Consider the following 13,995-nt stretch of genomic DNA (forward strand, 5'->3'; position numbering starts at 1 on the left):
GTGAACGCTGCATCCTTATTGGCTGATCAGAGTACTCTCCATCCTCCTGTTTCACTCTCATAAAGAATGATATACACAAAGTATTGTGTAGTACTCAGTAATAGTAGCACCTGAGCTACTATAAAAAAAATGAAGGGCAGTTTCCACATAGTGTTATACAAAAAAGGAAATAACCAGTGGAATCGCCCTCTGCTGGACAGAGTTCAGGTGTAAGGCACTTACACTCACTGGAAATAAACTGAAGGAAGTAAGCAGGACCAAACCCTCTGCTCTCCACTCCAAAAAATATTTAATGTGCTGGAAATCTTCTTTGCTACAATTTCTCCACAATGAACAAATAAATGGGAAATGCTTTGAGTGTTATGAAGGTCCATCCTCTCACATGTAACCTTGCCAGACCACAGTAATAAAAAGGTAAGAGGGCTTAAAAATGCTGGAAAAAATAAAGCCTCGAATTTCAACCCACCCAAATGGATGTGTGAGGGCCTGAAACTCAAATTAATGAAGGTTTATGCAAAATAAATAACTAAATTTACAGAATGTGAGGTGAAACTCATTGACACAAAGGTTATTAACTAGAAGAAATATGAAATTATGTTTTTACATGTATTTATATTCAAACCGAATCTATAACTACTCTGTGTGTAGTGTCTGCATCTGTGTCCAAGGTGCGGAAAATAAATAGACTTTAATGGACTTCAATGCCGTTGGGAGGCGGTAAAACGTCGCTGACGGTGACTAGCAACTCAGACAAACGCGAAGAAGAAGAAGAAGCTGATTAATCCGAGCAGCACCTGAACGCAGCGGCATTAGTGCGGAGAAAGTTCAGACCGAGCTGCAGCAGCTCCGAGGAAACAACGCGGCAACACAGCAGGCTTACCGGTTAACTTTCTGTAATTTCTTACCCATCTCCGTGCCAGAAGACTTACACACAGTCAGCGAGGAAACTTATCAAAGATGCCGGCCACAGAGAAGGACCTGGCGGAGGACGCTCCGTGGAAGAAGATCCAGCAGAACACCTTTACCCGCTGGATCAACGAGCACCTGAAGTGCGTCAACAAGCGGATCGTGGATCTGCAGCTGGACCTGGGCGACGGCCTGAGGCTCATCGCCCTGCTGGAGGTCCTCAGTCACAAGAAGATGTACAGAAAGTACCACCCGAGGCCCACCTTCAGGCAGATGAAGCTGGAAAACGTGTCGGTGGCTCTTGAGTTCCTGGAAAAGGAGAACATAAAGCTTGTGTCCATAGGTGAGTACCGGGTCCATTCATTCATCTGGAAGCTTCCTCCTCAGCTGTGCGCCTCCGACAAAACTTTGTAACATAATAAAAGAGTCCGCACACGACAGGGATACTGGAATATCCAATATTTCTTCTCAGAGTAAAGTTTTCATCCAGTTTTCACTCACTATTCCAGGTTTAAAGCCTCATCGCCCCGTCTTCTGTCCTGGAATGCACGGGCTACCATTTAAAATTCAGGCATTTTATATCTTTGGCTTTTCTATGCGAGAACAAACGTCGCACCTGACTGCAAATGCAGATTTTTGATAATTTTGGACACACTCTTCAATTCGGCAGAGATTTTTAACCCAGATAGCACAAATATTCTCTGTAAAATATCAGATTTGTAAGTTTCACGGCGCCGCTATTGCCCGCTTGGTAGCGTTTGGTTAGCAAGGTGAGGCATTGGGGAACTTGAGTCTCTTAAAAGCTGATAAAGTTCACCATTATGCACTCAAAGTAAGCCTGTAGCGAAAGGTAGAAGAAACGTTATTGCTTAAATTATCCGTAATTTAATAAATTCACATTCCCGGTGGCTTCTGTACGTGTAGAGCAGTGTACGACAAGAACTCCTTGCAAAACGTCGTCGATAAATGATCTTTTTAATAATGTCGCGCGTTTATCTGCGATATTAAAGTAATGTTGAATCGATTTAATAAAACCTTTAGAACTAGCGGATGTCCTTTAATACGGCGTAAACTCATCAAAAATACTTGGACTGCTTTTTAAATTTAGGTTATTTTTATTTTAACGTTTAAATCTGGGTCGTGTGAGAGTCGTAGAAACGTGGGTGTAAACTTGGCCTTGGCATTCAGGGTAATTTCTGATTAAGTGAATGGTTTTGTTTTGTTTTTCTGTCAACAGCAGCGTTAAGTGACAGATTTCTGAATTGAGTTTGGCGTGTTGTGGGTGCAGAGTGTGTTTTTAATGAGCAGTCTCCCACAGAGGTGAGGACACACCTGTGTTAATGAGGCCGACCTCGTGGAGAACTCAAGTCTTCTCAAATATTTCACCCTCGGACTCAAAGAAATCAAAGTCAGAGCTGAATGATGTTCAAGAGCTCTTTCCCCCCTTTCCAGTTTTTTTTTTTTTTTTTTTTTGATCTGCTTTGCAGTCATTCTGCTTCGTGTTCTTTACAAGCTGCTCTTTGCTGGGTGACTAACCACACCTGAATTTAATTTCCATTGTTTGTAGTTTACGTCCCTTTTGTAAATAGATTTTTGTTCCCTTAAGGTAATGTTTTAGAGGGTTAATCATCACTCATGAAATTGATGAGTCAGTGGGGAGGAAATGGATATAGATAGATATAGAGGAGAAAATAAATTTAATTTTTTTGCGCTAAAAAATGCCATGCAAATTTCTGGTTTCAGCTTCTTGTATTTGAATATCTGGATTTTGGTTATTGGTGGGACTTTGGTAAAACTTTGATCATAGCATCTGAGAGAAATGGATTAAATAATTCGATCTGTGGGTTTTTGTTCTCCCCTTTTCACTCGTCATGAGTAATCTGGACAAAAAAAAATTTGTGTTCTTTTAAAAAGAGGGATTTTATTGATGTTTCACTGACTAATGCTTTTCCTTCAGACTGAGAAGTGACCCAGTGATCTAGGAAGTTGGGGGGGGAATTCCCTCTGCTTCTCTTTTAGCTTGTTTTGCACATCTCATCTCAGTGCTTGGCGATTCACTGCAAATCTAAATGCTCTAAATAATTAGATTAATCAGCATAAACTTGATGAAGCAAGAGTACCTGTCCCTGAAAGTTTGGAAAAACAAAAGCTCGTTACTCCCAGGACACCTTTTTGTTCTTGTACCTGAGTTTTCATTTATGAAATGAATGAAAATGAGTTAAACTCATGGTCTCTGGATCCTCTGTGCATATGGATGGTTATTTCTGCTCTCTGAGACATTTTAAGGTGTTTGGTGTCAGGTAGAGAGCTGCTTAATTGGCTCTCTGCTCATGTTTTTTGAGGGTGCTGAGCTGTTTTGCTGTTCATACTGGTGTAAATGGTGGACAAAATAACAGAAGAATCTCTCCAATCTTTCATAGAGGTGTATTTTCTTTATATATTTTTTCCCCATGAGTTTTAGCTCCCTCAGTTTGGCTTTCACACATTCATAACAGAAAACCTACATTTAAAACAAATTGGAGGCATCATGTATGAAAGTTGGACCTTCTCCCAGCTGTTATGGGAATTGTAGTCAAACTGGTCAAAGATTTTTCTTTTTTACTCCTGTGTTTAAAAAAAAAAAAAAAAAAAATCTCAACATTTAAAATGTGAGATTTTAATCCCAAACAAAATGAAAGAAGAATTTAGTCATCTGCACCAACACTGGTATTTTCAAATTTCCATCCCAGCAGTGCCGAGTAAAGCGGCGGCTGCCGTTTGATTTTCACTAAATGCGTTTGCACTTTGTGCACTGGCTTCACTCCTGTCCTCCGAGGTTGGTGCCCATCCTTGGTCTGTGTCAACGAGCTGATTCACAGCCTGAGTCAGTGTCATCTCTGAGGCAAAATGATCTCATCTCCTCCCTGTGGTTACCTGTTGGCAGGACCAGGTGTGTGTGCTTTGTGATGTGACGAGTAGTCTGGGTTCTTGTTTCCCAGACGGTGAGTTTTGGTCTTTTCATTGGAGCTGCGTTCAGTCCAGCACGACATCCTGTTCAAGAATCGTTCAGTTAAACAAAACACAAAACGTGACACCAAGTCGAGTCAGTGCCAGTATTTCATTGTACTTGTACAATGACAGTAGAGGGCTATTCTAGCCTTTTCTATTTTTATAAGTGTCATACTTTAAAGGCTGAAAAGGGCATAACAGACAAAAGTCACTAATATTTAAACTAATAATAATAATAACAAAAACACAGAAAAATAAGAGTCCTTGACAAACTGACGAAATGTTTATCTGCCGTTTTCACCTGAAGGTCACCTGCCTGTTCAGCTCTTATAAATAGCACCACTACTTACATGAAATGGATTCAGAGCATGAGTTAATAGCTGTACCTCATTTATTTTAATGTTTTGACAGAGTCCTGAACAAGCTGCTGGTTATCTTTTTGTAAGAGGGGGGGATCACCTTGATCCAGCTAGAGATGAATGCACTCTGTTTTTAATAACAACAGTGAGTCAGGCTTTGGTGATATTTCTGAGATGTAAGAAAGCAGTTTTCGTAATAAAATCAAAGTGCAGTTTGAGTCTAAAATAACTCAATGACCTGCCGCTGCTGAGATTAAACGAGTGGTTAACTTTAGACTAACAGATTGTGTCCAGAACGTCTCTCAGAAGCCTGAATGTGTCGCGTTTCCACAGCTGAGCTGCGTACAGCCTGCTTTTGAGTTCATTTGAGACCAGAGCAGCTTTTATACCTAATCAGACGTCTCCATCTGAACTCTGGTTGAAGAGGGAGGGAGACACCTAAAAAACTAACCACGCCGAGTGAGCTGAGGTCGGAGTGCGTTCAGCTACGTAACGCTGTGGTGGACAGTTGGTTTTTCCACACTTGAAAGGAAATGACTGCCTGACTGGGTGGGACGTGCACACAGTTGGGCAGAGCTGGTCCTGTTTCAGCTTCCAGACATGAAGCAGAAGACTGTGATTACCTCCTTTTATGAAGAAGGCAAATATTCAGTGCCTGCTGACAGTGACTTTATGTAACCTATAGTGTGTTCATTATAACAAACTCTTGTTTAAGTAGTAGTTGATTATTGGTGAGAGAGAGAGCTGAAGGAAGATCAGCTCTCTTCTATCAAAGATCTTGAGTGATGGGAACCATCGGCCTGCCTTACGGGTTTAGGTTTGAGGAAGTGTTTTGAATACAAAAGGGTTAGCTGATGGCTAAATTTGGTCGAAAAATTTGTTCCAAAACAGAAGTTGTTGAACTCTGTGTGTTCAGGAATATCTCTGTTGTAACAGAGAAAGGGTTCAAACTGCTGATCTCTCATTCTGACATCCATCTCTTATCCTGATGTGATGTCATGAGTTCATGTGATCATGTTGCTTTAATGGCCCTCGTAAACCTGCAGATACAGAGTAGGACATCAGAGGCCTGCACGATGAAGCAGGATTTGAGGGCTCAGCGAGTGAACTTCAGGTTTAATCCTGAATTTTCAGGTTTAAAAATGTGGTTCATTCATATTGGGGGGGGGGGGGGGGAATTTGTGCTGCAGACTTCACCTGCTCCACCGCACGTTATGTTCAGAATAGGAAGAGAGATCAGCAGGTACGGCTGCCTACTGGGCAGTCACATGGTTTCCTCTTTCAGGTGAACGTGCTCATAACTACATTGATAAACCCTGAGCTGGCTTATCGGTTATTCCAATTAACCTGATCGATGTTGGAATAAGTGAAGCCAGATAAGGAGAAGGGAATGATGTACTTTCAGCACATCTCTGGGTCAAACCTGTTTTCATTTTTCTTCATGGGGTAAAAGGAGCCTGTTAGCTGTGGAGAGTTCATAATCACCAGGTGGATTTAACATTAGATTAGCTTTTTAAATGAACGCTTAAACGGCACGTTGACTCTGGTTTTGTGGAAGTGAAGCATGTCCAGATCTCAGACAGGCCATTTGGAGCTGATCCAAAACCACCTTCTTGCACGTCTGGTTGTTCATTTATGCGCAGCGCTCCAGCTGCTTTCACTTTTTATTGTTCAGCTGCAGTCTGAAGGGCGTGCCATCTGTGGCACAGGTAGTACTGGCTCGTTTTAAAAGTCGTGTTTCGCAACACATGTAACATCTCACAAATGTTTGCATGTCAGTGCAATACTCGGTAGTCTGAGTTCACTGTGACGCATTTTACAGAAAGTCCACACGACATCAGTGTGAAAATGTGCTCAGGTCCCACCTGGACGTCTAAGAGGCTCCGGTGTGTTTTCACAGGTGCCGACAGCTTGTCAGATACCTCACCACCATGACAGGTGGAGCATATGAGCCAAGTAGGAAGGGGTGAGGGAGGGCAGGCGTGTGGAAGCTCGGTTAGGCCATGTCCACACTCATACGCTTTCGTTTGAAAATTCATCTTTTTCTCTCAGATTTGGCCTTCCGTCCACACTGAGACGGCGTTTTTGGTCAAGGAAAACTGAGCTTTTTGAAAATGCTCTCCAAAGCAGATACATTTGAAAACATTGTTTTCACGTCAGTGTGGACCACGAACCTGGAGCCTTTTCGAAAACGATGACGTATTTTAGTCATGTGTTGCAGTCGTGACCAATAAAACTAAGATTACGCAGAGCGTTTTTAGACAAACGCCATTTTCAAATTTATCCGGATTAGTGTAGACATAGCCTTAAACTCATCACCCTCTCACCTGCACACTTTCACTCCATTTACGTGTTTGCGTTAAGGGTCTGCACCTGAGACCACGCCACAAGTGCAGCGCATGTTTTGCGTCTCGTGTGGAGGAAACTCTTAAATAAAACAAAAATGGAGCACAAAGTTTCACTAAACCTATCTGTTAAGATTAAAAATGTCTTATTGAAAGATTAGGGAAGAGTTTACTGGTCCTAAACTATAAATGTCAAAAAGGAAAGCTGAAAAGTCACCACAAAGTGACTTGTCACCCATCATTAAGGCAACCTCCCCTTTAGCCTTAATGATGGGTTTTCACAGTTCAGTATATATCAGTAGTTTTTTGTGTTTTTCAAAGGGAAGCTACACTGCAGCAATGACTCTTTTAACTTCTGATGCGCAGACAGTTATTTTGTTACATGAGCAGGCTGAAATATGCCAGAAACCACTGGGTCTTTGAAAAGGTTGCTCCCACTCTGCTTTCAAAGGGTTAAAACTCAGTCGGTGAGCAGCTGGTTAGGGTTTGGTTGAAGGAGAAACTACAGATTCAGTGCAAGCTTCAGGGACAAGCTAATTTCCCACCACAAAAAATAAGTGGTGAGCTGAATAAAACTGAATTTCCTCCAATGGCGATGTGACTTACTGCATACTGGAAGCTCGTTTCCGTCACAGAGGCGAGGCCATCTCAAAGCTCGTAGCTCATATCACGACCCAGCCCCATAGTTAGGAAACCCTTCAGCAACCAGAAGTGACTCCACACGGAGTTGCTCATCAGACTGGGAGGGTGGAGAAGACAGACTGGCATGTGGCCAAAGTGATGTAACTCCACATCCTTTTCAGCTCTGTTAATGTATTGCTGTGGTGTGGGGACCCCTGAAGAAGGCCCCTGGCTTTTGTCTCTAATGCACACTGAATATTTTCAGTGCGTGCGACCTCTTCAGAGCTTGAATGCACTTTGTTTAATTTTAAGTTTTGGTTCAGGGACAGCTGCCGCTGTGCTTTCAGGCTCTCTTCTGCCTCTCCTCGAGCTCCAGGCAGATCAATAGTTCCTCAGTCGACTGCTTTCAGTGACTGCCGGGGTTCAGGGCATCTGTGTCATGTTTAAACACCAAATGTCACAGTGGTAGCAATAAAGCACATCGATTACACCACAGCTGCTCGGTTTTGTATGCTTAGATTCTCACCGCAATCTTAAATTTTCTGTCTTTTATTTAATTTGCCAAAGAAATTTCCTTTATCATAAAATCAGAATTGGAGTGACTTGAATCTTATTTACGACCTTGGTAAACACTTTCCTGATTAGTTTATTGTCTGAATAGCTGGTTTCAAGTCTCACTGACAGCATGGTGATGTTGATTCAGTAAATATTGCCTCCTCATTAGTGCTCGAAGAGGATAAAGCAGGGTATGATTTTTAGAACAGGCCTATCAGTTTTCAAGCAGTGTCACAGAGAAGGTGTTTGTAAGCAGGAGGATGGAGTCACACAAGTTACCTGGACTTTGAACTGAGAGATCACGAGCTTAGCCGTCTAGACGTTAAAGTCATTTGATTGTGGCGTAGTTTGTTTTTTCTTAACCTCTGGCGATTGGAAACTCGTACACTGGCGTCAGCTTGAAGATGTAGTTATTTCCTACAGAGCTAATGTCACACCAACAATGCTAAATTTGGGTTGGCTGACCAAAAAAGACGAAGGGAAAAAAAGCACTACTTTGTACAGCAGCGGGTTTCCTCCTCAGCTGGCAGCAGAGCAGCAAACACAGGAACACCCACCGGTTTCCTGGCGTATTTTGTCTTTGTGCCTCTGTCCCCATCCTCTGCATCTCAGCTTCCACTTAATTCAGCTATGCATCGTGGCCTTTAGATATGCCGGACAATCAAAGTGAAATCACTCATATTTAACTCCTAATAGTTTACGGAATAACTATTAAGCTTCGTTAGGCAGTGCAACCGCAGTGAAACCCTACAATCCTACCAGATCCGGGCTTAAAAGCAGAGGCAATGGAGCTTTTTCAGTGGTAGCTCCTAATCTTAGGAGCAACTCACCTTTTCACATATAAGCTGCCCAGGCCCTCAACACTCTTAAAAACTTATGTGGATAATAAAAGCCAGTATATGCTGCTCAGCAAGTCCCAAAAACAAGCAAGAACAGTCTCTTATTTATTTGGTTTGTTTGGTTTTTAAGTGTATATTGTGTTTAGTGGTTATTTTATAGTGTACATTCTCTTTAACTGGTAGACATTTGGTCAACTGAGGTTGTTTAAAATGTGCTTTAAAAATAAACTTTGACTGGACTTGAAAGTTGAACTTCTGTGTATGTGTGAATGAATACATTTAATGCAGCCGGCTAAATGTCTGGTCCAGATGACTAATTTGTTTCTGCAGCATGGTTCAGGTGAAAACTGTTCATGAAGCTGGAGCTTGCGAAGTTGCCGTGTTGTAACGCTTTTTCTGCAGGTTCCCGAATCTCTGCAGAGGCCGTGTTTATCCTCTGACAGGAGTTTGATTTAAGAAGCAAATCTTTACCGCCTTAGAGAGAAATCTATCCCTGAATGAACCTTGTGTGTCTGTTTGGAGCTGGAATCATCATTCTGAGATTGCGACACCTTATATGCACACTTTCTTTGCCTACCTCTTTTTGGACATTGGCCAGTGAGTTGAGAGGTGTTGTGTACAAAAGGCGTTGGCCCATCCACTTGTGCAGACCGGTGTGCTGCATCATGATTGGGAAAGCTGATGGATTTATGGAGTAGCTGTGACGTGATCAGTTTAAGTTGGAGAAAAACATCTGGATTATCTTGCTCATCTGTTAATCCTATGTTGGCTAAAACAGTTTGAGTCACTGGGGCTTCTTAGCTGTTCTTTGCCTTATACACATTGTGACACAGTAAATGGTAAATGGCCTGTATTTGTATAGCGCTTTTATTAGTCCCCCGTGTGTGCAGACAGCGCATGCTCATTAAAACATGCTTGTTTGTACAAGTAGTTCTTCTCTGCTTCAAACTGCTATAAAGATGGGCCATGTCTGACCATGAGGGGCATCCAAACAGTAGAAAGATGGCCGAAAGGCAATAGTTTCAGGCAGTTGAACCCAGGGGATGTGTTGTGGCCCTGAATGAAACAAATGGCATTAGTGTGAACTGGGAATCATGCAAAGCTTATAGACTAACAATATGGAGTTGGAAAAAAATCACGATGGGTGTAATGGAGGTGTTGCGTTGTTATTAGCAGTTTGTGTACATCTAGTTTATCAGGTTTCTGCTGAGGCTGAAACGAGGAATAACTGCATGGAAAAACAAATTTAGGATTTGGAAACACTGGATGGAAATCTGTGCAAAACCAGCGTGAATGCATAACAGAAGTGCTAAACGCCACCAATTAAACAAACCACCTGGGACAAATTGTAAGGCGAGCAGAGGTAAGTATTTAGCCTTGAGCCAAATACTTTTTTTTTTAATCTTTTTTTTTTTTTTTTTTTTTTTTTTTTTTTTTTTTTTATACATGTCCAACATTAAAGCTGCATAAATGACTTGCAGTGCATATAATTACCTTGAGTGGCTTTCCTGCTACTGGTGTGACTAAAGTGTGAAAACTAAACACACATCTGAACAAAAGAACTGTTTGGATAAATTCACACGCTCTGCATAACATTTTATGTTTAAAGTAAAATGCAGACGAGACGGGTACCTCGATGGTTGCATGCTGTGAAAGATAAATAGCTACATTGCTACCAGGATAACCTTGCACCAGAGCACATAAGATAGTGGTGCTTCTTTCTCTAGGTGTAGCTTTAAATATTCACAGCCTTGCCTTCAGAGTGACAGTTCTGTCACTTGAGCAAAATTTAAGTTCTAAATAACGTTTTTCTTTTATGGAAGCCTGAAATGTCTCTGCTTCCTGTTTCTAGTGCAGCTTTTGTGTAATTGCACAAAATCATATAATGGAAGCTTGTGTTTGGGAATGGAGAAGTAGCTGTAGTCTGTTTTATGTCCCTGTCTGATCATTACTAACACTCTACAAGCTAGCATTGCTTGCATGCTCTTCTTAGCCTGTGCTTGCCCCGATTAGTGTTTCTTCATTTATTGTGTCAGGAATATGACGTCACCTGTGCTGGTAAATTTAGTTGAATAATCCTGCCTTCAACTGGTTTCTGTCCCCGTTTGCAGTGCTGTTCTACATCTGCCTCAGTGTGAGAGGAACCAGGTGAGAACAGGCCTGACAGGATCTGTAGCTTTCAGGTGTGACCTTAATCAGGCGGCGTGACCTCTTCTACATGCAGAGTTAACCCTGTAGTGCCTCCAGGCCCTGTTTTTCCAAGAACAACCCCAGCTTTCAGTGGGAGAATTTTTCCACTTCTGTTTGCATTTTCAGAATGTCAAACTTTCCTGGTTGTTCAATCGGCAGCAGACAATCAGTCCTGCTTTTTGTTTTGGGGTTTTTTGTGCTCTTTCGAGTCTGTTTCTCATGTCTCACAACAGATGTGAGATGGTGTGAAATCTTTATACTTTGATCTACTGTTAATCAAAATGCCCCACACTCACAGTGAAGGGACTGAAACGGTTTATTAAAACAAAGAACTAATTGTTTCCTCCTCTTGTCCTGCTCGATGCCACGCCTAATTGACAGTATACCTCAAAGATTAAAACTGTTCTGCAAAAGATGCACTGCTGTGTCCTCTGTTGGCTCCTGTCATCCAGCTACATTTTAGGAAATTATTGTACTCGAGCATGGCGTACTGAGGTTGACTGTTAGGTCATGGGCGGGATGGAGACACAAATGAGGGGAAAAATGAAAAAATCCTGCTTTTATCCTTTGCTTCACCTAGCGTGACCCCCTGAATGTGACTGATCAGACATGGAACTCAATAGAGTTCAGTAAACTCATAGAAGACCTCAACACACTTGTTGTATGACGTTTAGTGAATTCAGAGCTGCCACACTTGTATAAAAAGAATCGCCTGTATTGAAAGTGTTAGTCTTTCTGGACCTTGACACAAAGTTGGATCTGCAAGATTAGATTTCTTCTTGTCCTGCTGTTTTTACTGCTACCTGCGTGGAAGGACGACTGACTGGAATGCCTTAGGACTCTGGGAACTGTCACAGGAAAATGTTGACTAATGTTTTGAAAGTTGGGGAAAAAACTCATCTAATGCCACCTGGAATAGCTAGCTTTTTACACCGAAACTGAGTCCTTCTGACCCAAATATACAATATTGTATATGTGTAGTCTGTACCCTTCAGTATCTTAGACAAATGTTCACTTTTTCTTTTGAGTGCGCAGCAATTACGTTTACATCCAGTCAGGCTTCTGCTTTTCTAAAAATGTTCCAATGAAAGAATTTAAAACTTGACACTTCCTGGAAAAACGGGAGTCGAGACTTATTGATTCTGAGTCTTGACTTTGTACTAAATGGATTTGACACTCCTGTAACATGACTAATCATTGACAGATAAATCCATAATGAAGATGCGCATCGTCTTCATATCTGCTGACGAGCGTCGGGCCGCTCTCGGCGCATTTAGTGCTGCCTCCCTCGGTGAGATATTAGCTAATCTGCTGGCTGGCTGCTCCTCTCTGGGAGCAGAAACCTCACCGTGCACGCACTCTCACACTCTTGAGTTCACCCTTTCTCTTTTGGCCATTTGTTGCCATGGTGATGTGTATCAACAACAGTCCACGTCCAGCTCGCCTCATTGAACTCTGACAGCTGATAGATGTTTGGTTTCTGTCTGCCAGGTCTCGGTTTAAAGTTCAGGCTTTGACACAGATTTCTGGATGTTCTGTTTCTGACGTGTTTTCTGTTTTCATTTTTGTGTGTTAGTTTACCACTCTAAACTTTTTATCAGAGCTCAAAACACAGATAAGAGAAACGGCTGTCAGTCGAAGAGTCACTGAAGCACAAACTCTGAAACTGTTCATGCACGTCATGTTACTTGCGGTTTTTATAATCTTCCGCCGGCCTGGACCTGATCATAATCTTGATGCCAGCAAAACTGGCGAGTACATTAATGGGAGAAACGCAGCTGTGTGAGAAGATCATCTCGACAAACTCAGCTGTACATCTAAAGGACAAAGGCCACTCTTTCGTGGATGCCAGAATTCACACTTTGGACTGAGGAGACGGTTGGTTTGAAAGACGAGCGAAACGGGCCGTCTCTGTCCCCTGAATAACACAAACTCACAGCCACCTACAAATGCAGACTTGAGATCCCTTCTCAAGCATCTCAACCCCAACTCGCAACTTGTGTCAGGTGACCTCAATAGTTTGTGATTTGGTGGGATATCTACTCGTTTAACCCGAAACCTCTGGTGGTAATGACGCCCACCTTTTTCCACGCTGTCTGATGTGATAACACAGATGATCAGTAATGGGTCAATGACCTTCTGTAGGGTTCATACCTTAGGGTAAATACATGGGACTCGCCACCTTTTTTGGTTTTAGAACTTAAGTGACTGGACTTAAGTATTTTCCTTTTAAGCTCGTAAGATCACCATGACCTGAATAACTGAGAATCAGCCACACCTTATGCTTAATGCAAAGGGTGGACATGACCACTGTGGTGTCGGCATTGGAGTTTTGGCTGCTGTAAAATTTTTATTTATTTTTAAAGTCAGAAGTGACCATACCTGTACAAGAGGGTCAAGTTATCAGCTAACACTAGCAACTACTACTGACAGGTTCACTAAGATGGCATGTACTGATGCCACTGGCCGATATTTCTGCTGCTTATTAGCTTTGCCATCTAAATGTTGAAAGATGGCATGAGGCACTGAGACTTTATAGAAAGTCTCTGACCGAGATTTCTTAGTTTTCCTGGAATAATGGGGAAAACATGACTGCAAAAAACCAAACCAAAACAGTGCAGCAGCATTGGTACCCAACCATCCTGACTCTGATTAGTTCACAGTAATTCAAACTGTAATATCCTCATTTATGTTCGGTTTCAGCCACAGACTCTCTCTGTGATTTTTGGCTCACTGACAGACTTTCTTAAGGTTAGTTATTCAGTGGCTCCAGAATGAACACTTTCATAGAAACCAGAAATGGCTGAAACTGAATTGGTGACATTGTTGTTGAGTCTCATCACTGTGAAGAACAGTCGGTATCGAGGCAAAGATGGAGGTGTGGGGGCTGAACGCACACACACACAGAGGAGTGATTGATAACACTGGCAGAAAGGCCTCAAGGTCGGGCCAGTGAGACGCATTCTTCCTACTTGTCATGGCAACCTCAGTAAACAGAGCTGCTGATTGGCCGAAGTAACCTGAGGGTGGCGGATGAGTATGGGTGTTAATAAACAGGAAGTGTCACGTAACTTGGAGCATTAAGAGCATGCCTCATGATGTGTTCAGGTACCATGAGAAAGGTCAGAGATTGTTCTGTGAGGAAATGCAGGTGACGTTGCAGCACACGGGAATCACAACCTTACAGAACAT

The 13,995-nt window shown here is 42.2% G+C and overlaps 1 protein-coding gene across 1 annotated transcript in view; it reads left to right on the plus strand.

The window, feature by feature from the left end:
- The first annotated feature begins 824 nt into the window (after positions 1-824).
- The window catches only part of flnba (filamin B a), a 64,366-nt gene continuing 51,195 nt past the window's right edge, over positions 825-13,995 (plus strand). The window contains exon 1 of the mRNA XM_085353378.1: positions 825-1,249. Within this exon, the coding sequence (XP_085209504.1) occupies positions 958-1,249 (292 nt within the window). The 5' untranslated portion in view covers positions 825-957. The remainder of the gene's footprint in view (positions 1,250-13,995) is intronic.

Source organism: Diplotaxodon limnothrissa, linkage group LG5 (genome assembly GCF_057381915.1).
Source record: "Diplotaxodon limnothrissa isolate DT_005_m linkage group LG5, D_limnothrissa_male_GT1.1, whole genome shotgun sequence".
NCBI classification, from domain to species: Eukaryota; Metazoa; Chordata; class Actinopteri; order Cichliformes; family Cichlidae; genus Diplotaxodon; species Diplotaxodon limnothrissa.